The sequence below is a fragment of the Erythrolamprus reginae genome, chromosome 2, assembly GCF_031021105.1.
Source record: "Erythrolamprus reginae isolate rEryReg1 chromosome 2, rEryReg1.hap1, whole genome shotgun sequence".
NCBI classification, from domain to species: Eukaryota; Metazoa; Chordata; class Lepidosauria; order Squamata; family Dipsadidae; genus Erythrolamprus; species Erythrolamprus reginae.
The window spans coordinates 145,996,114-146,022,057 of record NC_091951.1 but is presented as its reverse complement, the minus strand read 5'-3'; the positions used below and the strand labels follow the sequence as shown (position 1 = coordinate 146,022,057).

Here is a 25,944-nt window from a genome sequence, read left to right as displayed (position 1 = left end):
TGATGGTGAATCTATGGCACGGGTGCCACAGGTGGCAGGCAGAGCCATATCTGCTGACATGTGAGCCATTGCCCTAGGTCAGCTCCAACCTGCATGTGCGAGCCAGTCAGCTGATTTTTGGCTCACATAGAGTCTTTGGGAGGGTGTTTTTGGCTTCCAGAGAGCCTCCGAGGAGATGGGGCAGGGGTTTTTACCCTACGCCAGCTCCAGTGAAGCCTTTGGAGCCTGGGGAGGCTATTGGGCCCACCAGAAGTTGGGAAACAGCCCGTTTCTGGCCTCCAGAGGGCCTCCATGGGGTGGGAAAGCTGTTTTCACCCTCCCCAGGCATTGAATTATAGGTATGGCACTCGCGCATATGCGATAGCATGTGTGCACGCTCTTTCGGCACCCGAAGAAAAAATGTTCACCACCACTGTTCTAAGTTAACCTGCCTGTTTATTTTTAAACTCTTATTTACTGAATAAAAGAGAAAGGATAGGAGGGAGTGTTTTCCTAGCTGCAAACCTGTGAATGTCATATGACACAGTCAAAGCCAGGTCTTACAGTCTCATGATCATAAAAAGGCCAGAAAGTCATGATGTAAGATTCTGATTTGAAAAAAATCTAGCATCTTTGGAGTTGCTGTTGCTTGTAGGCAGCCCCTGCACAAAACCTAGTGCACCAGAGTACCTCCCGTCCCCAGTCCAAATGTCTCTTTATGTTTTTCTTGCAGCACAGATATGAACTCCACTTTTCTTATCCATTTTCATGCATATTGATATGTTATTTCTACTCATTATATACTAGACAAAATAACAAATAAATAAATAAAACTGGGTACTGTGGAAATTAGGAGTCTCTTTGTTCTCATGAGTAAGGAACTCCTGGCAGTTTATTAGAGATCTCATCTTATTTGGTATATATGCTTTATATGTTATGCTTTTAAAATTATATGCTCATAATTTGAGGATGAGAAGCAAAATATCTTCAAAAGAAAACAAGAAAGTCCAGTTGCCTCCTGAAAAAAACACCTTTGGGGCAACCATGACATGGGTGACTGGGAATCTCTACAGATTTTGAGTTCATAACAAAATAAAAATCTCTTTATTGGCTGGTGTGCTTATTGTCTCTGGATCCAAAATAACCAACTGACTGGGAACTTGATCACTGCCCTGACTCTTGGCAAAACAGAATAGTGTATTCAGCCACTGAAGTTTGAACCTGATTTGATGGTACCTAAATATTAATCATAAGCCATATCTCTGCCAAGGAAATTCTGTGCATTCTCCTAGTACTACTTTCTCTCTAAAGAAAGGCAAACATATCACCAATATTTTTCCATTTAATGCAAATAGTAAGAGCTTTTATGGTCCCCTCCCCTTTTGGGGAAAGTACAGTGGTAACTCTACCTACAAATGCCTCTACAAACTTTTCTAGATAAGAACCGGGTGATCAAGATTTTTTTGCCTCTTCTCAAGAACCATTTTCCACTTATGAACCTGTGCCTCCAAAACTATAACCGGAGAAGGCGGGAAGAAGCCTCCTTGGGGCTTCTCTAGGAATCTCCTGGGGGGGGGGGACAGGGCCTCCACAGTCCCCGTGGTTTCCCCAATTGCCTGCATTATTTGCTTTTACATTGATTCCTATGTGAAAAATTGTTTCTTTTTACAAACTTTTCTATTTAAGAAACCTGGTCATGGAATTAAGTTCGTAAGTAGATGTACCACTGTAACTGCATGCACATGTGGATGATTTGTCTCCTACCTGTAGGCAAGGAGTTCTTCTGGCTCACTGAATTCTTTGGAGTTCCCGGAACACTGCTTGGTCGCTCCCAAGTAGTCTCTGTTAAAAGATAGTAACAATATCAGCATCAATAGTCACAATAATTAACAGGTACATTTAAAACCTTGTTTTTCTACCCCACTCCTATACAACCACACATAATGGATCTTATCAATTCCAATCATCACAAGACAAAATTGTTAATTCATGAAGAAATATGCTCTTTCATATCATGTTCAATGCCAATTCTTTCAGAGAAAATGGTATTCATTAAGATTCCTTTAGGCAGTCTTGCCACTTAAAGGAGGAAGTTGCTCTACAGGCTCAAAAGCCTACTGTGATTCTAGTCAGTTATGTGTCACATTGAAACACCCTACACGTCTAGACTGTGGAAGTCAGAAAAGCTAAAAGAATACACCTCAATGCCTACAAAACCACAGACTGAGATTGTTTATATCTCTTGTTATATTAGCCATTACCATTTTCTAAAATATGTCAACACTCATTAGAACAGAGCTATCAAACTGTCCTGAAATATGCAAAGGAAAGAACATAGGTAGAGTGCATTTCCTGTACAACTGAAGAATCACAGTTATGATGTCAAACAGATTTTCTTTCAGAAAATAAAATAAGGATTGTCTGTGCCCAGTTGTTAAGCAGCAACCATGCCCCCTTTCACTGATATATGTTTTTTCCTTACTTCAAAACAAGCATTTTTTGCTGAGTGCAAAATGTCTCTTTATTTAGCTACTGGAACATGGAAACATTATCTATTCCATCATGCATTTCATAACATTTGGGCTGAAGGAGGATGGAAACAAGTGTTAAGGAATCACTGCAGCTTTTTCAAAATGATAATTGCAGACAACATCTCTGACTCTAGATGGTGCTATCACTTTGAATTAGTCACAGACTGTAGTTCCACCTTTCTGGTTATTTCTGCAAATCAGGAGTTGCTGCAAGTATAGATGATTTAAAGCATCTACTATAGTGTTTGTATTAAGAAGCTGTGTGCTTGCTTTCTAAGAATCAAACAGGTAGTGTTCAAAGAAGGGAACAAATCTATGTCTAAAATCTACATGTGAAAATGCTGCAAAAATAGGGAGGAAAAGCTTGGAAAAAAGGGCACTGATAAACCAACACATATACTGTAATTTTTTTGGAGTATAAGATGCACCCCTTTCCTCCCTAAAAGAGGCTAAAAATTTGGGTGTGTCTTAAACTCCGAATGTAGCTTTTCAAAGATCCACCCCCTAGCCCTATCTAGGTGCTAACAATCTTCCTGGCTTCCTACTCCCTCCAAAGAAGGATTTTTCCAGCTCTAAGTCTTTGCAGGCTTGTTTACATTCCTACTCCCTCTGAAAAAAGTATCTTCAGCCTAACCAGGGGATAAAATAATGTGCTGAAGCTGAACAGACTAAGGATGCTAGCTAGATGAATACCTGGTAGGTAGATCCGCCCCCATTTTCCTCACCCAAAACTAAGGTGGGTCTTATACGCCGAAAAATATGGTAATAATTGATTACATACTACTGCAAAAATGCAGTTATTTATATGTACCAGCAAGATTTGGTAGATAATGGCCAATGAAATTATCCAAAACTATAAATCACCTATACACCAGGCCGGCAAAATACTATGCTCCAGTTATTGTTTTCTCAATCTTCTTTTTTCTTTGTACACTGATGGATTTGTGTTAATTGCTGATCTGTGTAGCCTGCTTAACCAGTTTAGTTCCTACTTTGCAATCTATCTTGTGGCATCATCAGATCAGGTTTGTGTGACTCACTGGTTTAACATAATAGTAAACTATAAACAATCAAAATGTTTTTCTGCCAGATCACACTATGTTCACATGGAAAAATGGACAAGTATCACTCACTGATTGCACGATTTGTTCTGCTTCTATTGCAGCAATAACACTGTTTTCTGTACACCGTTTTGCAACCGAATTCCCTCCAAATATCCTGTCACGTATCATAAACACCATCTCCTAGTCCACAGTACATAAACATGAATAAGAGGGCATTCAAACACAAGAAAGACAACAGTATTAGCTACTGAATACCTCTTTCTAAGCCTGCTGCTACCTTTTAAAAAGTGTAAAAGATAAATCCTTTTTATGCAGATTTTAATACACATTCTACTTTTTCAGAACAATATATTTTAACTGGAAAAATCTAAAATTTCATGAAGCAATTCCACAACTCTGCTAAGACCTTTTGACTACTGTAGAGATGACGAAGCATCAATATTAATCATGATACCTGCTGTAAATATACTGAACAGTGGCACTGCCACGTACATATTGTCCTTTATCTTAAGTGATAAACAAAAGATGTGATAACACTTATAGCATAACTACCAGAAACTCAGCATTGAAGAAAAGCCCTATATGGAAATGCCTTATGTGATTATTCACAAGGTTCTCATGCTTGGGATTTCTTTTCTTTCCAAATTATGTTTGTGGTTGATGGATCATAATCATGCACCATGAATCATTACATTTTAATGCACTACAATTAGAAAGCAGATCTCTGGTTCTCATGAACAAAATCCACACTTTTCACTTGTTTCCAGTGATTCAGATTTTGAATCCATTCACCCAATTAATGTATGAAGATAGACCATGATTCCTATAGCCATCGTATAAATGGATGCAAAAACTGAACTGTGGATGCGTTAATGGATAAACTTGTCGCCTTCCCAACATACTGGCTGACAATTCTATGAAGTGTAATACTGAGGTTGCCAAGTAGTGGAAGATTGTATTACTGTGTATTATATATTTTGTTTGGCTGCAGCTGTTTCCCTTATAATATTTGCTTTATCCTTAACATATATAACAACAATAGGAAGATATAGGAAATATAGGAAAGCTAACTGATCTACAGTCATTTGCAGTGCTTTGCAATGAGAAGCAGCACATACAAAACACCTTTTCTTCAATCATAAAATAAGTTGCATAATGAGAAAATCCCAATTTATTCAGTTCTGGATCTCCCCACATGCATGTGTATGTACAGCCCTAGTTTTCAATACTAGTAATTCAGCAGCCAAACATCAGTCATTTGAGTCAGCCTCCTGGAGCTCTGTTAACTGAACACTCTTAAAAACAAAAATGGATTGCCGCCAGTGATGCAAAAATATTCTTGGCTTAAGCATTCAAGTGCAAATTATTAGCCTCTGCAGGTTAAAACATAAAATAAAACAGCACTGAAGGCAAACAATTAGCAAGTGTAATATTATTAATGCTAAAATTTGCTTGGCATTCAATTTCCTATGTAACTGTCTTGAGTTAGCAGCTTTTATTTTAGACTTGTTTGGAATGTCTGCAGAGTGTTGAGATGGTAATAGTGAGTCACAATAGGTTATTGCAGTGCAGAATGCAGAGTGCCGAATACAACTACTTGATTAAAGTGTGGAAGCATTAGTATGATCTGTGATTTGAAGATGGAAAGAAAAACACTTAGTAAGTAGCATTCAAGGAGCCTGAAAATTCAATACATTCTCCTGAAATCTCCACTTTCTTCTATTTTCTGCTATTTTCCAGTATTGTCCCTTAATTGGATAATATTAAAAGCTATTTTAGGATTAAATTTTGAATTTTTATCCTTTCTGGGTAAACTATTAATAATAAATGTATCTATACATCTACATGTGAAGTGCTGATTGTACATGATGTATTTGATATCAATAAAATAGAATTTAGATATGATAGAATGTACAAATAGACAGACAGACAGATAGAATTGGTCTACACAAGACCCATTCCAGCAGCTCCTTGTGTGTGAGAAGATCATTCTGCGACCTCTCTAGACCCTGGAGAGCTCCTTGGTTTTCAGAGGAGCTCTGGGAGTTGAAACACCAGAAGAGACATCTAGAGAAGCAATGGAGGAAGAGTAAATCTGAATCCGACTGAACACTTGTAAAAGCTCACATTAAGACTTACAAAGTGGTGCTCAAGGCAGCAAGATGTGCATATCATGCTGCCTTGATTGCATCAGCAGAATCCCACCCGGCCGCTCTGTTTAGGGTGACCCACTCCCTTCTGAACCAGGGGGCAGTTGGGGAGCCCTTGCAGAGCAGTGCTGAGGAGTTTAACTTGTTTTTCACTGATAGTCGCTCGGATCTGGGTAGACCACAACTCCAACTGGATAGCAGTGTCGGCTGAATCAGTCGAGGTGACTGGTGCCCGTCCTTGTCCATCTGTCTGGGAGAATTTTGACTTGGTAACACCTGCTTACTGGATCTGTGTCCCTCTTGGTTGGTTTCGGTCAGCCGAGAGGTGACACGGGAGATTGTCAATGCTTCTTTGGGGAGGGGGTCCTTCCCGGCTCCTTACAAGGAGGCACTTGTGTGCCCCCTCCTCAAAAAGCCTTCCCTGGACCTAGCCGTGCTTAATAACTACCATCCAGTCTCCAACCTCCCCTTTATGGGGAAGTTTGTTGAGAAGGTGGTGGCACTCCAACTCCAGCGGTCCTTAGAAGAAGCTGATTATCTAGGCCCACAACAGTCAGGATTCAGGCCTGGCTACAGCATGGAAACTGCTTTGGTCACGCTGATGGATGATCTTTGGCGGGCCCGGGACAGGGCTTGTCCTCTGTCCTGGTGTTTCTTGACCTCTCAGCGGCTTTCAATACATTGACTTCTGCGCCAGCTGGAGGGGTTGGGAGTGGGAGGCAATGTTCTTCAGTGGTTCTCCTCCTACCTCTCCAGTCAGTTGCAGTCAGTGTTAGTGGGGGGTCAGAGATCGACCTCTAGGTCTCTCCCTTGTGGGGTGCCTTAGGGGTCAGTCCTCTCCCCCCTGCTATTTAAAATCTACATGAAACTGCTGGGTCAGATCATCCAAGGGCATGGGGTGAGGTATCATCAGTATGCTGATGATACCCAGTTATACATCTCCACCCCATGTCCAGTCAGCGAAGCAGTGGAAGTGATGTGCCGGTGCCTGGAGGCTGTTGGGGTCTGGATGAGTGTCAATAAGCTCAAACTCAACCCTGACAAGACAGACTGGCTATGGGTTTTGCTACCAAGGACAATTCCATCTGTCTACACATTGCCCTGGGGGGGGGAATTATTGCCCCCCTCGGAGAGGGTCCACAACTTGGGCATCCTCCTCGATCCACAGCTAACATTGGAACATCATCTTTCGGCTGTGGCTAGGAGGGCGTTTGCCCAGGTTCGCCTGGTACACCAGTTGTGGCCCTATTTGGACAGAGAGTCATTGCTCACAGTCGCTCATGCCCTCATCACCTCGAGGTTCGACTACTGCAATGCTCTCTACATGGGACTACCTTTGAAAAGTGTTCGGAAACATCATATCATGCAGAATGCGGCTGCAAGAGCTATCGTGGGGTTACCTAGATTTGCCCACGTCTCTCCAACACTCCATGGCTTGCACAGGGTGCCAATCAGTTTCCTGTCGCAATTCAAAGTATTGGTAATGACCTTTAAAGCCCTACATGGCATTGGACCAGAATACCTCTGGAACTGTCTTCTGCCGCACAAATCCCAGCGCTTGATAAGGTCCCACAGAGTTGGCCTTCTCCGGGTCCCGTCGACTAAACAATGTCATCTGGCGGGCCCCAGGGGAAGAGCGTTCTCTGTGGTGGCCACGGCCCTCTGGAATCAACTCCCCTCAGAGATCAGAACTGCCCCCATCCTCTTTTGCAAATTACTTAAGACCCACCTGTATCTTCAGGCATGGGGGAATTGAGACATCTCCTCCATGCTTATATAGTTTTATGTATGGTATGCTTGTGTTGCATGGTTTTAAGTGATAGGTTTTTAGATGCTTTTTAAATATTAGATTTGTTTACATTGTCACATTGTTATTATTATTGTTGTGAGCCGCCCCGAGTCTCCGGAAAGGGTTGACATACAAATCTAATAAATTTTTATTTAATAATAATAATAAGATAGGTTTTTAGATGCTTTTTAAATATTAGATTTGTTTACATTGTCACATTGTTATTATTATTGTTGTGAGCCGCCCCGAGTCTCCGGAAAGGGTTGACATACAAATCTAATAAATTTTTATTTAATAATAATAATAATAATAATAATAATAATAATAATTATTATTATTATTTAATAAAATTTATTATTATTATTATTATTATTATTATTATTATTTTATTCCTAAAAAAATGGCAATGAATGTTATTCATGGAAAATTATAAAACTATAGCTTTTCAGTTACTCCCAGAGTAGGAGAGCTCTTAGGAGAATCTACCTTTAAAATGGAATTTTATAGCAAATAATCTAGCACTTGAAGGATGTTCACAAACTTTGTAGAAATATAGAAACATAGAAGACTGATGGCAGAAAAAGACCTCATGGTCCATCTAGTCTGCCCTTATACTATTTCCTGTGTTTTATCTTAGGATGGATATATGTTTATCCCAGGCATGTTTAAATTCAGTTACTGTGGATTTACCAACCACGTCTGCTGGAAGTTTGTTCCAAGGATCTACTACTCTTTCAGTGAAATAATATTTTCTCACGTTGCTTTTGATCTTTCCCCCAACTAACTTCAGATTGTGTCCCCTTGTTCTTGTGTTCACTTTCCTATTAAAAACACTTCCCTCCTGAACCTTATTTAACCCTTTAACATATTTAAATGTTTCGATCATGTCCCCAAGGAATTGGAGAAAATAACTAGTTTAGACTTAGATTTACCAGCAGTGTACAAATCCAATTAATTAATTAATTAATTAATTAATTAAATAAATAAATAAATAATCCTTTCATACTTTTAAAAGAGACATTGTTTTGAAATTGGTCACAAATTTTTGCTAGACTTGAAGAGCATCAAATGATAATCATAAGAGACACAGGATTGTTCTGCATTTTCTGCATGAAGAGAGGTCACCTTATAGTTTTGTAAGGGTAAGAAAGGATGATGTCACCCTCAGCTTGTTGCTGGGAAGGTGATTTCCAGTTAACAGTTCTTATGAAGGTAACATTTTCTCCCTTCTATCACACGTTAGGAAGCCAATCCACCTGTTGCACTTCATTCAAAGTTACACCAATGTCCCAGTCTCTGCTGCGTTGACTTTGCTCTTCTCCTGGTCTTCGCTTTCTACCCTGATGACTATTTCATATGAGACGCCTGCCTTGAAAGGATGGATTTTCTTTTTTAGGTTAAGTTGTGGAATGGTGGAATACTGGCTTTTTCCTAATTGGCTGAAAGTGAGAACTGTTAACAGAATAAAATACCAATAACAATAGCGCTTAGACTTATATATACAGCTTCCCAGTGCTTCCCAGCCCTCTCTAAGTAGTTTTACAGAGTCAGCATATTGGCCACAACAATCTGAATCCTAATTTTACCAAGTCAACCTTCGGAAGGATGGAAGGCTTGAGACTCAGTGAGACTTGAATTACTGAATTGCCAGGCAGCCGGCAGTCAGCAGAAGTGGCCTGCAGTACTGCATTCTAACCACTGTGCCACCATAAATTTGGAAGGAATTTTGTAGATCTGGTCAACCCCCTGGTCAAGCAGGAGACCTTATATCAGTGATCGCGAACCTTTGTTGGTTTGTGTACCAAAAGTGTATGTGTGTGTCTGTGCTAGCATGTGTGCAGAGGCCCACACCCCTTCCCTTCCCACCATGCATGTGCACCCAGGGGTGGGCTACTGCCCAGATGGGGGGAACGCAGTGGGGTGGTGAAAATGGAGCTCCACCCCAGAGCACCCAATTTGCACTGAAAGATGTTGAAAGAAAATGCAGGGCGTCCTGCATAAGCCATGCTCACAATGTGGTAGTGAAAATTTTGGTAGCCCTTCACTGTGCGCACCCCCACCCATACGCACCCCCACCCCCACCCCTCTGGAATGCAAAAAACAGCACAACGGCTGAACTAGAAGTGTATTTTCTGAACTTCTGGTTTGTCTGTTTGGTGGTTCTTTTTTGCACTCTGGGGCTTCAGGGAAGCTTTCCTGAAGAATCCGGAGAGTGAAATGACCTTTCCCAAGGTCAAAAATCAGCTCGCCAGCTGCACATGCATGCTGGAGCTGACACAGGGCAACATCTTGCATGCTCTCTGATATGGCTCCATGTGCCACATGTGGCACATGTGCCATAAGTTTGCCATCACTGTCCTATACCATTTCAGACAAGAGAGGCCCAGTCTCTTTTTAAAACCTCGAGTAATGTAGCATCTACAACTTTTAGAGACAACTTGCTCCACTGATTAATGGTTTTCACTGTAAGGATTCTCCACATAGCTCAGTTGACTGATTAATGTTTTTTGTTTCTTTTTTTCCATCAGTCCTCAAAGGACATAGCACAAAAAAGCGAATGTGTGCTTCCTTTTTTAACACAGAGAAGGAAGCAAAGCAATTCACCATTTAGAGGCTAAGTTCAAGTTGGCCAGACAGAACATCTGGCCACCAAAAGTATGGCCCAAAAGGAAGAAGGGGTTGAAAGCTGGAAAGGGATTTCGAGAGCTGGCTTTATTTCAGCTGGTTTAATAACAGAAGGCAAGCTGCTAAAGGCTGAAGTGGGAAAGCCCACAGAGAAAGAAGAAAGAATTTATCTTCATTTTTATGACTATTGAAAAAATGTTAACGATGAAGTAAAACATATTAAGTCCTAACAATCAATGTCTTTGTCCATATTAGAAAAGATGTGACAATTCAAGCTATAAGGGTTTCTCTCCCTAAACTCTTCCAGGGATAAATAGTGTGTAAGAGTGAGCAGAGAAGAATTATATTTCTTAAATAAGTTTTGAGATTTATTTGGATATAGATAGTCCTACAAAAAAATCATAGAAATATAACTTGACATAAGGAACTGCTCAAATGAAATCCTAGCATTAATATAGTATGTGCATCCATGAGGGTGATGACATTCAATGAATGTCATTAACTAAATAAATAAATCAGGCCAAGCCTGGCTATTTTTTCTAAAACTTTTAGTATCGAATGATGATCAATTTCTATTTTCTACATTCTGTGTGAATGTGTTTATGATTCAGATGCAGATCTATTAATTTTAATATAGTTGCTTTAAAAGAATTCAGAAATATTTAACAGGAGCAAGCTCATTTCTTCTCCCTAAGCTTAAGGAAATGAATTCTTGAAGGGAATTGCAGCACTTTTGTCCCTTCAGGTGTAACATCTTGTATTTTCATGCTTTACAGAAAAACAATTCAGCCAAACATTCTGAATTTTACACATGAAAAGATGAACTATACTGACACTGCTATCTAGCTGTTATGTAACCAACGATTCTATGTCAATCTGCAGTGTTACACTGCCGAATAAAGGCAGGTACTAAAATAAATTTAGCTTGCTACTGAGTGTTAGTAAATTCATTTAATATACAAGATGGCATAATGCCATGTAGCATGTGAAATGAGCACTTTCTGGAAAAGGGAATTATGTAAGATGGAGTGGAGAAAAGTTTAGTGGCAGAATTGTAAATATAGTGGGAAGGAGGAGTGGAATATCAGAAGAGACAAATACTATGAAAAGTATCCAGAGAATCATTCAGCAACTTTCATAGGAGATATGTCATCTCTACAACATGGCAAAGGCATGGTCTCATGTCCAATCTTTGTGCCACTTGTGTTAGTTACATGCAGTTAGTTACATGTTAGTTACATGCAGAGAAAAAAAAGTGGTTTGTACTATGATGCCATGCCCAACAATTTGCAGATTTTTCTCTTTCCCCCACGCGTGCCTTATACTCTGAATATGGGGAGGACAACCACACTTGGATAGTTATGCTGGCTGGGTAATTACATATTCCAGTAACTATGTTGACATCAGTAAGAATAGATCCTGTGTGTAAAGATATTCTCCACATAAAGAGAAATTTTGTTTGGTTTTAACATTCCTCTATGTACTGAGCCATTTACATATACAAGCCTCATTTTGGTGAAGGGCTAGCATAATTCAACTTCTACATCATATAGCTCAGTGTTTCCCAACCTTGGCAACTTGAAGCTATCTGGACTTCAACTCCCAGAATTCCCCAGCCAGCATTCACTGGCTGGGGAATTCTGGGAGTTGAAGTCCAAATAGCTTCAAGTTGCCTAGGTTGGGAAACACTAATATAGCTAATGTACATAAGAAAAAGTTGACCATGGAAGGAGGTTTGCACTCAAAATCTCACGATATATGGCCCCATTCATTCTTTAATGTACACGGATCAGTCGTCCTGGTCCCTTTGCAGAGAAATAGCCCCAAAGCATGGTGTTGCCACCCCCATGCTTCACAGTAGGTATGATGTTCTTTGGATGTAACTCAGTATTCTTTCTCCTCCAAACACAACATGTGGTTGTACCAAACAGTTCTACTTTGGTTTCATCTGACCATATGAGATTGTCCCAATACTCTTCTGGATCATCCAAATGCTCTCTAGCAAACTTCAGATGGATCCGGACATATACTGGCTTAAGCAGGAGGACACATCTGGCACTGCAGGATCTGAGTCCCTGGCAGCGTAGTGTGTTACTGATTTGTTAAGGCCATATCTTTATTGTGTCAGCTTAACACGAATACCTGGAAAGATTTGGAATAGATAATCAAAAACAAAGCTGTGAAGATCCAGAAACTATTTGTTATAATTAGTAGTCAGCACAGATTTGTTAAAAACAGATTATGCCAAACCAATTTTATTTCATTTTTTATGAATGAAATACTTAAGATTTCAGAAAGTAATTTGACAAAGTAGACCATAACCTACTTCTTTGTAAATTAGAAAAATGTGGGATAAACAGCTTTACCACCAGATGGATTTGTAACTGGATGACAAACCATACTCAATGACTAGTCCTTAATGGGACTACATCTAGAAGGAAGGAAGGAAGGAAGGAAGGAAGGAAGGAAGGAAGGAAGGAAGGAAGGAAGGAAGGAAGGCCTAGTACTATTCAATATCTTCATAAAAGATTTAGACTTGGTTGTATAAATAGAAGCGTAGAATCAAAATCACTTGAAATATTAGTACCACTTTATAAATCCTTAATAAGATCACACCTAGAATATTTCACCCAGTTTTGGCCACCACATTACAAAAAAAAAGATGTTGAGACTAAAAGTACAAAGAAAAACAGCTAAGATTATTAAGGGTCTCAAGACAAAAACATATGAAGAATGGTTGCAGGAATTGGATATGATAGCAGTATTGCAGTATTTAAAGGCCTGCTACAAAGAAGACAGGTCAATTTATTTTCCAAAGCACTGGATGGCAAGACCAGAAACAATGGAAGGAAATAATCAAGGAGAGGAGCAACCTGGAATTAAAAAGTAACCTCTTAACTGTGAAGACAATTAGAAGTTGTAGATGCTTCATCACTGGATGTTTTAAAGAAAAGACTGGGTAGTAAATTATCTGAAATGGTATAGGGCAGTGATGGCGAACCTATGGCACAGGTGCCACAAGTGGCACATGGAGTCACATCTGCTGGCACATGAGCCGTTGCCCTAGCTCAGCTCCAACGTGCATGTGTGTGCTGGCCAACTGATTTTTGGCTCCCACAGAGGCTCTGGGAGGGGGTTTTTGGCCTGCAGAGTCTCTGGGAGATGAGGGAGGATACTTTTACCCTCCTCTGGCTCCAGGGAAGCCTTTGGAGGCTGGGGAGGGTGAATCACAAGAATACTGGGCCCACCCAAAGTTGGGAAACAGGCCATTTCCGGCCTCCAGAGGGCCTCCGAGGGGCAGAGGAAGCTGTTTTTGCCCTCCCCAGGCATTTAAATAATGGGTGTGGGAACTCACGCCTGCGCGATAGCGTGCACACACACTCTTTCGGCACACGAGGAAAAAAAGGTTCATCACCATCATTGGGATAGGGTCTCCTGCTGTCTCTCATAGTTGAGGTCTACCTATAATGTCAATTACAGGCCTCTCACATCTTGGGAGAACTTGCACAATTGGGGCTGACTAAATATTTCCTCCCTCCCCCTCAGTTTATATGATCATTATACATGGTTTATGAAACTGCTAAGAGTCAACAATGACCTGATAGAAAAGGAAAATTCAATCACACTTTGCACTGAATGCAAAAAGGGCCAGCGGGAATGTCTGCAGCTAGCTCCATTCCCTTGACCCATTGGTTCAACTATGAAGGAAAAAACTTACAGCACTTGCATATTTATTCAGGTTTTCCCAATAGAACAGCAAATTTCTATATTAAGGTGCTTTAATCAAATTTAATTGGTTCCTTCTGAATGATCAAACATATTGGATCGTAATTATTACTACTGTAGATTGAAAAGAGAAAACACTTTCATAAACTTAACATTTTCAAGGATGTATATTTCCCTAAATTAGATAAAGACGAATGTTTATCAAATGCTGAATTTTAAAAAAAATATATCCATCAGTTTAAGAAGATATCTATATAGAGCCCCCATTTGCTTTTATACTACAGCCATACTATAGATTTGTTGTTTACATTGTGATTTTAAAAAAGATTGGGTAGCTTTTAAAATTCAGATATTATAGTTTACAGAAGCATACCAAACTGACTGTGGCTTTTGTGCTATGACAAATATTTTTATTTACTAAAACATTCCTACTCCATGCATTGGTTAAAATGCTACTTGTAAAATTTAAACTCCACATTGCAAAAGTAAATCATCAAAACCACACAAAGTAAATAGCTTGAACACAACAGGAAACTGATAACTAATTAAATTCAGCAGCAGGAAACAAACAGTGAGAACAACAAACCACGAAAATGTCAAATTCGGAAACTCACAAAAGTATTTCTTAAAAGTTTGGCGTTCAAAGATCAGGAGGGGAGAATGGAGAGTAGAGTAAACTAGGAGAGTGTAACCATATAGCAGTGCCATTGTTAAGATAATCAAGTCCCAAGAAATTCCAAGCACGTTTTGGGAAACTTGGAGGAATGATTCAGAAGATGATTTCAATGGACAGCAGATTTTACTTTAAAAAAAAAAATCTTAAATCCATTTTACACTACTGACAAGACAGGAAATATTGCAGATATTTGTATAAACATATATCCAAACATACACATAGTTTCTGATTATAGCAAGACTCTCCAGAGGAATATCCTGATTAAAAGTATCAACAAACAGATCATATGACATCTTCTAAGCTATCAAAAATCTACAAAACAACAAGTCAATGTGGAAATTGTAAAAACAAAGGAGACTTTTTATCATCCACGGTGGACTTGTAAAAAAGCAAAGAAATTTAGGGTGCAAATTCATCCAATGATGCAAAAGATTATGGATTAATAAGGCAATGAAACTGAAATGATTTCGACTGTGTTTTATGAACCCTGTACTGAAAAAGAAATACAGGAAACTAATATTGTAAATAGTAACTGTGACATTATTTAATGTATAATGATGGAAGAATAATAAAATATTAGTAGATTGAATTATAAAATTACAGATTTTGCAAAAATTGTAAAGCTTATCAAGTTTGGTCAGGGAAAAATGATACAATCTTAAAAGAGTGAAAGCGTTATATGGGAGTTTAAAAAAAAGAATGAATTTGGGAGTTTGGGATTAAAAATAGTTAAAGAGGCATGGAAAATTGACAAGGCAATTACCCATCTGAAAAGGGAAAAACTCATAACTTTTTTCACTTTTTTTCTTTCTCTTTTTTACTTTTTTCTTTAATTGTGCTGAAAAAGTTTTTTAAAGTAATTAAAATAATTTTTAAAATAAAACAGTTTCAACAAAAAGAGCCACATACTCATATGTCAGCAAATATAAGTTGAATTAAGGGGGTATCAAAGACTGACAAATATCAAAATGATTGGTAACACTGAATGTTCAAAACTTTCTAAAACCTAAGGAAGGTTAGACATTAGTCTAAAATTATTGGATCAGCAGGTTGAAAGAAGGCAAATTGGTTCCTTATTTTCTTCCTGAAAGCTACAAGAATTATTTTCCACCTTACAAAATAATTTACTTCCAATATGGTTGAACTAATCCGAGCTCTTCCATGAGATTGGCTGCATGGAAACAGTTCAAGAATCATAGTAGTCATGGGTCTCAGGACTCAAGACTCAGGACTCTTTTGACAACATAAACTACTTGATGTAGGTTTATTTATAATTATTATTTGATTATTAAAAAGTAATCATAAATTGCAAGGTTATCAAAAGTTAACATATGCAAGATTTTTAAAAAGACACATTTCATACTCTACCCAGTGTCATATTATTTTCTCAAGTAAAATAAAATTCTGAATTTTGTCCAACAGTAGAACAAAGATACAATTTTCACAATATCTGATGGAGAACTTAAACTTGGATAATATGCAGCGGTGGACTATTAGCTGGAACGCTAAATTGTGCTGGTTTCGGTGGCTTGTAAGTGCTTGCAGGGCTTGCAGATTTTGCTTCTGTACCTGTGGAGGTAGCAAAATCATGCACAGAGCCGCAGGTGTGCCTGTGTTTCAGCATGCGCAGAAGCAAAAAAACCCTCGCTGAAACACAGGCACACCTGCGGTTCCGTACACAATTTTGCTACCTCCACAGGTGCAGAAGTAAAATTGTGTTGGCCCTTCAAGCACTTATGAGCCGCAGCAGTGAGTGCAATTTAGCATTCTGGCTAGTAGCCCACTGCTGATAATATGCCAAAGTAGAAAAATTTATGCCATATACCGGTATTCACAGTTTGATCTCTTCAGTACTCAATAAGTCATCCTGGTTATACTAGCTTCAGTGCATCCTCTTCATTATCCATCAGATATTTTTCCAATTCCCTTTTTTCTTCAACTGTTTAGTGCACTTGCTCTTTTTAATTTTTTTTTGAAAATTGCTCATATTTAATATTAATTTCTTTATTTTGCCTTCCAGTCTGATCTTTCACATTGGGATTGAATTTGGTTTTACTTTTACTTTTCTAACTTTAATAACAAATTGCTCCGTAACGACCCAATTTACTGTAGGCAAGCTGATTGATCTGTTCAATAGATGTTATTTTAATCCTTCCAGGAATCTTATTCACATTCTTCATTATAGATGCCAGGTCTTATTTGGGCCCTACTTTCCATGCTGGAAGTAAGTAACTTTCTACTGCTAATTTTGCATATGCCATAGTTTTCTCTTAATTTCCAGCAGATGTGGTAGATAAATCCACAGTAACTGAATTTAAACATGCCTGGGATAAACATATATCCATCCTAAGATAAAATACAGAAAATAGTACAGTAGAACCCCGACATAAGAGCTGCTCTACTTAAGAGCAACTCGAGATAAGAGCTGGGAGGGGAGAGATATTTTTGTTCTACTTACAAGCCCAAATTCGAGATACAAGCGCCAAGGAGCTGTCTCCTGAAGCCAAACGCTAACTTCCGCGTTCGGCTTCAGGAGACAGCTGCGAAGCGGCGCGCGTGTTTTAAAAGGTTGCAGCCGGCCTGGGGGGCTCGGGGGGGGGCTTGCAGCTTTCTTTCTTGCTCTTTTTCTTTCTCTCTTTTACCTTCCCTTCCTCTATTTCTTCTTTTCTTTCTCCTTCCCACCTTCTTCCCTCCCTCCCTCCCTTCACTCATTCCTCTCTTACTCTCCCCTTTCATAAGTTTCCTTGCTTCCTTCCTCTGTTCCTGTCCCTTCCCCCTTTCTTTCTTTCTTTCTTTCTTTCTTTCTTTCTTTCTTGCTCTTTTTCTTTCTCTCTTTTACCTTCCCTTCCTTTATTTCTTCTTTTCTTTCTCCTTCCCACCTTCTTCCCTCCCTCCCTCCCTTCACTCATTCCTCTCTTACTCTCCCCTTTCATAAGTTTCCTTGCTTCCTTCCTCTGTTCCTGTCCCTTCCCTCTTTCCTTCCTTCCTTCCCACCCTCCGTCCATTCATTCACCCATTCCTCTCTTGATCGCTTAAAGCCGGTCCCTGGTGCAAAAAGGGTTGGGGACCTCTGTCCTACAGGATTGGGTGGCAGAGAAGTTGAACATATGTAAATTTAAAAGTTTAAGAAAGTTTACAAGTTAAGTGAAAGAAACTTCATTATTCATTTATATGTAAATGTACATTTCTTCATTAAAAACATGTCTTTCTGCATAATTTAGACTAACTTTGTGAGTTTTTTGAGGGCTGGAACCAATTAAAATTATTTACATTAATTCCTATGGGGAAAAGTCGTTCGAGATAAGAGCTGCTCGACTTAAGAGCCCAGGTCCGGAACGAATTAAACTCGTATCTCGAGGTACCACTGTATAAGGGCAGACTAGATGGACCATGAGGTCTTTTTCTGCCGTCAGACTTCTATGTTTCTATGTTTCTATGTTAATTCTTTTTCGTGGGAGTCAGTTTGTTGGTTTTTGAATTGCTCAACTTGGCTAGTTTGTACTGCCCAACATCAACCATTATGGTTACACTATTAAGCTACAATCTTGTCTCTATCCTGCTGGAAATAAGAAAGTGACCTGGCTAGTTAGATTTTTTTGCTCTCTTTTTCTTGAGATTTAATATGACTTCCCTTACATATTGCTTTCTGGTCTTCTGGCCATCCATGGTTACTTTCTCTTTTTTTCTCTTTTTTTCCCTCCTAACTGCCTATACTGGAATAGATAGAGCAATATAAAACGTGTCACTGCTATCAAAAAGGGGAAAATCCTTTCCTAGAAATTACAAAAAGAAAAAAAAAGAATTGGGCAATTCCACCATAAATTGCAGTGGAAGTAAATTTGATGCTTTAGACATTTTTCAATTAAAAATCATTCTCAGTTGCTATTGAAATAAAACCACAGGAAATCATCATTTGAAAACCTCCACTAGGAATTCCTTTCTCTGAACTAAATACGCAACTGTCTATTTACAAGCACTTCAAGAAAAATAAACAGAATCGTTGAAAGAATATTTTTTTATTCTCCAAGTGCATTCTTGTAGAATGAGTTCTTTATCAAAAATTACCCATTATAGCTTTTATCCTATACTTTGGAGTCCTTGGTGCTTTCTAAGCTGGATTTGTTTGCCTGCAGACATTTTATTATGCCACTAGGTGATATCATTAGTGCTCTGAGTTAACAGCCAAGCTCAAAGAATTCCACAGGAGCTCCAAAAACTTCACTGTTCAACCTTAAGCTTTTCTATTGGAACATCTCTTATCAGTCATGATTATCATCATTCAGCAGGGGTGGGCTGCTGCCGGATGGAGGGGGAGCACAGTGGGGAAGCAAAAATGGAGCTCCACCCCAGAGCACCCAATTTGCACTGAAAGATGTTGAAAGAAAATGCAGGGCATCCTGAATAAGCCACGCCCACAGTGTGGTAGTAAAAAATTTGGTAGCCCTTCACTGTCATTCAGGCATGATTTTTACTAAACAAGAAATCTACCAAGGCTAGCTACTCCATATAAACAGGAAGCAAAACCCACACTCACCAGCTATGATGATGTTGTCTAGTTGGGTAATGAAACATCTGCAAGCAAACAACCAAGCTCAGAGACTACCAAACATACCAGAGTTGGACCTTGAGCTCCATATTTTATCAGAAGATTGCCAAGCTCATTATTTATCTTAAAATTATATGGTTTATTTTTCTCCCGGTGGCATCAGCAGGCACTGCTTTAAAATAGTTTGCAATTGAAGTGTGAGCTCTGATGTTTACTGAAGCATAGCCCCATTCCTTTGTACTTTTGGAATGGTTTACCTTCAGAGCACAAATTCCATGACCTACTTCACAAATGGATGGAGATAAAGAAGAGACACTTTTCTCTGAGTCGTAACATTTCAACATAATCAAAATATTGTTTCATTGCAATTTATTGATGAAAATGGTGTACGTATTAGCATAGTGTCTTGATTCCCAAATAAAATAGCGCCGGCGGACTTACCCGCCGGTGCCTTTTGCAGGAGGGCCGGGCAGACAACTGGACACATGGCATAGCCGCCATGTTGTTTCGGCCGAAGTCTCGCGAGATTCGCGAGACTTCGGCCGATGATCGGGCCAGAATGGCACAATCGTGATGTGTCCGGGTGGGGCCTGCCAGCCCTATAAAAGGGCGTGCAGGCCCGGGCTCAGCCTTTTCGCCCGGACATCATTGTGAGCAGACACCCGCCCGCCCTCCCTATTTTCAGTGTGCTATTATGGGTCGCCCTAGGGGGCCGAATAGGAATTTTTTGCGATCTGGCCTGTTAGCTGAACCGTTTTTTCGCCTATTCCACACTGTGGAGAAGGATAAGCGGTTAGGGGGTGCTTGTACCTGTTAGTCTAATTGGCTTACCTTTGGTCATTTGGGTAGGCAGGTTAGGGGTGGAAAATTGGGTGGTGGTTTAGCAACTGCATGTTCTCTGTTGGGCATCTTTGGGGATGATTGACAGGTTCTATCCAAGCTTGTGGTATTGGCGACCTGAGCAGTTGGGGGGAACCTGTCTTTGGGTCCCGCACATTTAAGTCCCCTGGTAGGGGTTAGCAGGTGGGACCTCCCACATGCAAGTGCATGGCAGGGTCTCAGGTGAGGGAGGGGTCCCTCACCTGGACTAGCATGGAGCTACGCCCATAAGTTGCCCAGGAAGTTTATCTGACGTCATTTTCCGCCCCGGAAGCAATTGTTTGACCCTGCAGGTCCATTGTTTGGGTCATAGTTAGTTATGTTAATTATGCTAATTTAATTAAATAAATTATGCAAATTTATTTTAATAAAAATGACCCAGTTTTAAATCCAGCTCTTGTGTCCGTGTCGTTACTCCGTCTCTTCTGCAAACCTCTTGCATAATTAACTGTAACTATTATTATTATTATTATTATTATCATCATCATCATCATCATCATCATCATCATCATCATTTAGATTTGTATGCCGCCCCTCTCTGAGGACTTGGAGCGGCTCACAATAGGTACAATAAAATACAAATCCAATATAAACTATATTAAAAACCCTGTTATTATAAAAAACTAACAATTCTAAAAACAGTCATACCAATCTCATATGTTGAGTCAGGAAAGGTAAGGGGGTTGCCTTTTAAAATTGCCTTTTACCTAGAGTCAGAACTGTATAGTTTTGGGACTATTTCTGACAACTCTGCAAAACAACAGTAAAACATTTTGAAGTTGTCCTGCCAAGATAAGAGGAATAAGATAAATAATAGAAGTCTATCCATTTGGCCCTCAATCAACTGTCACCAACATATGCAGTTTTACTACCAGGAGATCTACTAAGACAGATATATCTACTGATTCATCAATTCTGAGTCTAAATAAATCTTCAACTAATTTAATACCAAGAATCCTGGCCAAGTAAACTTTACCTTGAGCTAAGCTATGCTCCTGGAGTCTATAGAACTACATCCATATTGCTTGCTTAGCAGTAGTTCAGAAGCTGTTTACTACCAAATTTTTCTGGATTTTTTAAAAAAACTTTCCAGGATAGGTTTTAGCTCTGAATTTCCCACCCATTTCACTTCTTTGAGACAACTAAGATTGGCTAAGTGTTGCTAGATATTGCCTACTCCTATACAGGGTAGATCCTATTTATCAGTAAAATGGCAGATAGGAAATATAATTGGCAGTAATTCTAATACTATCAGCAACATTTTTTTATGTCATCATGATCCTTGATGAAACTGCTGTTGACAAAATCTGTACATAATTAAATATTATTTGCACTTTTTCATGCAACAGGTACTCATAACCCAAGAGAACAGTAAGTGGTAAAAAAGGTCACAAGTCAGAAAAAATGTTTAAAATTTTACAGGTATCATCATCATCATCATTATTAATTAGATTTTGTATGCCGCCCCTCTCTGAAGACTCGGGGCGGCTCACAGAATGGATACAAACATAAGCATATAGCACAAATCTAATAATTTAAAATACAACTAAAACCCCTAGTGTAATATGCAATCATACATTGTTCATTGATACAACAGGAAACTATTTTCAGAAGCATATTATTCCCCAAGTAAATGAGGTGTTTTGAGGTATTAGGTTTGAAAATGGGCATGTTTTTCATATACAAAAAAGATAGTATCTATTCTCTTCCCTAATGAGTCATTAGTTCCTTGTATTTATTTGAGAAAAAAACATGCTTTTTATCATATCAATATGGGTCTGCTACTAATAAATCTTCAACATAAGTTGGGAACAAGTGCTACCTTAGCCTTTCATTTAGCAAATGAAGAGCAACTTCTGTTTCTGCTTCTACAACTCACAATATCTTAGAACATCTTGAAAAGCCAGAAAATAGGAGGAAGGTTTTGAAGAACACTTCTGTTATTTGATAATATGCTCATTTGGAAGTGTACTTCCACATAGGCAGATTGCTTAAATAAGACAATGCAAGCAACAAATATAAAAATATACCGAAAGAGTAAAAAGAAATTGTACATAGCCATGTAAATACAAATTGTACATAGCCATGTTTATTAACTGTTAAGATAACTTTGTCTCATTTTATAACTTTCTTGCCATATTAAGCAAATCACTGCAGTTTTTAAGTTGATAATGCAGTTGTTAAATGAATGTGGGTTCCCCATTGACTTTGCTTGTCAGAAGTTTGCAAAAGATGGTCACATAACCCTGGAACACAGCAACCACCATAGTGTGAAAAACGGTCATAAGTCACTTTTTTCAGTGGTGGTGTAACTTTGGACGGTCACTAAATGCACTGTTGTAAGTTGAGGACTGTTAGCATGCAGCATGAAAAAAGGGGAATAGAATGGAACCTGAGGGCTAATTTGCATACTGATATATGGGGACATGTTCAAAACATTTAAACATGTTAAAGGTTAAATAAGGTTTAGGAGGTTTTTAATAGGAAAGTGAACACAAGAACAAGGGGGCACAATCTGAAGTTAGTTGGGGGAAAGATCAGAAGCAACGGGAGAAAATATTATTTTACTGAAATAGTAGTAGATGCTTGGAACAAACTTCCAGCATACAGGGTTGGTAAATTCACAGTAACTGAATTTAAACATGCCTGGGATAAACATATATCCATCCTAAGATAAAAGATGAAAGATGAAATAGTATAAGGGCAGAATAGATGGACCACAAGGTCTTTTTCTGCCCTCAATCTTCTATATTTCTATGTTTCTATGTAGTTGGGTTTTTTGGTTGTTGGTGAATCTGCATCGCAGAGAGCAGATGGATTCTCCTAATGTTAGAGTTCATGAGGAAATATAGATATAATGTTCATAGATAGAATATTTAGGATTATGATAGGATCAAAATGAAGTACAAGGACTCTGCATAAATGTTATTACTTGAGAAGAGAAATATAGTTCTGCTGTCAAATTGTTATTTGTGAAAACCTAAAACAAGTTCCATCAAGAAGAAGAAATAAAATACATAAGCTTATATTGGAGTCAGTGCATTTATGTGCCCAATATACAGTACATTGTGTTTCACAATTGTGCTATGATAATACTCTGATAAGTGAAGTGAAGAAGATTACTTAAAAACATAAATTTCATAGAAAGCTAACAAGGATTACCTGTACTATGGGACTTAATAGATACAACAACGTCGTCCAATTATTAGCATGCTAGCATCAAGATAGAGCAGATGTATTAGCTGAGAAATATTTATCCAAGAAAGTCCATCACCTTCCCCCATTATATGGGATTGACACTCAGAACTTATTGATTTGAGCTCTGAATGAATGTCAGGGTGAAATAAAACAAGGAAGCCACTCGAGCAAGAATTTAACTTTATTTGATTTTCAGCAAAATCACTTCCTTTTTCTTTTCCTTTTTTAAGAAAAATAATTTCCTTCTCAATATTACTGGCAATATATTTGAGGAAAAAACGTTTTAGCAATATATGCTGAAGTAGCTTGTTGGTTGCAACATTTGGAATACTAAATGTTTATGCAATAGCATTAGTAAGAGAAACACCCCATTGTATTTGTACTGTTTAGCAAAACCTCTTGCAATATAATTTGTTAGACTGAACCAGAGCCAAATACAGACCTAGAAGACACTCCCTAGAACTGTTCAATACAAATACCAAACAGTTAACAGGAAAATCCTGGCTAGCCTACAGTCCTCCAGAAAAACAAACTGTACCAAATTATGTCTCTATGAGCAGATGGGAGAAAAGAATAAGGATAAAAGTATGTAGACAACTCAAAGAAGTAGTACTGATGTATTTTTATTCTTCATGCCAGTTGTGGGAGCTAGAAAACACCCCAACCTATAAGAATTGCTGATAGGGAAGATTCCATTAATCTTTTTATGTACTGTAACATGACATCCTGGTCTCACAGAGATAAATCTTGTGGTAGTATCCCTATTAGTGCAAAATGAAATTTCAAAACACTCATTAAGGCTGAGAATTGCATCTTCTGAGAATAGTTAACAATGAAATATGAGCTGCTTCATTAACCCCTTCCACGCTTTGCTTCAAAGTTAGCTGGCTATATTTATGGCTCTTTTAACTTCTATTTATTTTTAACTAGGATTTTAATTGTGTGTGTGTGTGTGAGAGAAAGAGAGAGAGAGAGTTATGTGGTCTATCTTGAATTCCACAGATCTGGAAGGGAAATATTTATGTATTTAAAATTACAGACTGCCAGTTTCTTACATGACACTGGGTGACTTTTGCTATATAAAACAACAAAACAACAAAACAAAGAAAAACAGAGAAAAAATCTTGAAAGCCTAGACTAATACAAACCCCCCAAAGTTTAAAAAAACAAAGAAAAATTAATAGGGGCCTGGTAGCTACAGACTCAATAAATTGAACTAATGCATTCATTAAAAAATATATTGTGTTTAATTAGCGATTACACCTTGATATGATTTGTCTGTATATATTAACCATTTAGCATTGTTACTAAAGTTAGTCAAGTTAATCTTTTGTACTTGTATATACAAGAAATTTGCTATAAAAATGAATGCAAGTTTGAGAAAAGCAGAGCTTCTGAACACGGGGGCTGCTCAACTCAGAGAGATTTCTTCCTAACTCTGGCAAGCTTTGTTCATGAAATCACGTCTCTATGTCTATGATTCCTACAATTTTTTCATTAATTTCTTGATTCCTTGATTTCAGTTAAATTTGTTCCGTTAAGTATTGTCCTCCGTTATATTTTCCTGTCGCTATAAATTTTGGAAAAGGTATTTTACTAGTTCCTTTTTCTTCCCAAATGTGTAGTGGTTGTTCCCTTTCTCATCCTATAAATTTGTCTTTTTCTCTGTTTTTGACTTATAGGCTAACCATCACCCAGGTTCAAAGTAATTTTGTTTCACCATTTTCAACGTTTGCTGTAGTTATTCTTGCATGATCAGATTGAATTTATGTTTAATTATGCCTCTTCTCTTAATTTTTACATTTTGAGGGTCACTCTGCAGATCTGCTTTTTTGAGTTCGTCTTGCATTAGTTCTTGTTCTAATTTTCTTTTCTTATTTCTTTTGTCCATGTATGCTATGATAAGGCCTCAAATATAGGCTTTGGCAGTATGGTAGTTTTTGAAGTGAGGTGTTTTCTTTTATGTTTATTTTAAAAAAAATCAGTTCTTTCTCCATGTTCTATGTAAATTCCTTCTCCTTCAATATTTCCTGATTCATTGTCCATCTTCTTTTTGTTTTGTGGCCTTTCCATATTACCTTGATTAGGTTGTGATCTGCCCAGTTATTTGTCATAATTTGTACTTCTTCCAGGTCTTTCCTCAAACCAGATGTCATATAGGCCATGTCAAGCCATGTTGACCATGAGCTGTGTGATTAGAATATATGTTTATTGGCTTTTCCCTTTATTTAATTCTCTCCAGGAGTCTTCCATCACTAATTCTTGAACCACTTCTGTAAATGATTCAGGCAATGTTCTTTTGTTTTTATTTTTTGTTGTTACTCATGTAACAACTTTTTTACTAACTGAAACTGTATTGAGGTCTTCGATTAAACAAATATTCCCATAATCTAATTCTCTTGATTATTTTAATGTAGATCTCTCTAGAATTCATTTTGGTTATGGTTTGGGGCAAGTAGTATTTTTTCCTGTTGTACTTCTAAGTCTATCATCAGGATAGGATAGTGACAATTCACTTGCCACTGCACACAAAATGCTTCCCTATCAGCTACCCAGTCTTTTGTTTGTCCACTGGTTTTTTGCTTTTAAAAGCAATGAAACAAGAAAAAAAAGTCCCACTATTTCACCACAGTCCTTGTTAAAACAACAAATGAAAACAAAGAAAGTTCTACCATTCCACCAATTTACTAATGGACCATGAAAGGAAGGTCCACAGTTTTACTAACTGAGCAGCTCAGAACAAATGGCCATGTAGCCAGTGACCAGGCCTGGCCAATTGAA

The 25,944-nt window shown here is 38.3% G+C and overlaps 1 protein-coding gene across 2 annotated transcripts in view; it reads right to left on the bottom strand.

The window, feature by feature from the left end:
• Positions 1–25,944, bottom strand: part of GAS7 (growth arrest specific 7) — a 174,384-nt gene that overhangs the window by 41,311 nt on the left and 107,129 nt on the right. For both annotated transcript variants that reach the window (XM_070739803.1, XM_070739802.1), the window contains exon 3: positions 1,744–1,821. In XM_070739803.1, the coding sequence (XP_070595904.1) occupies positions 1,744–1,821 (78 nt within the window). The remainder of the gene's footprint in view (positions 1–1,743; positions 1,822–25,944) is intronic.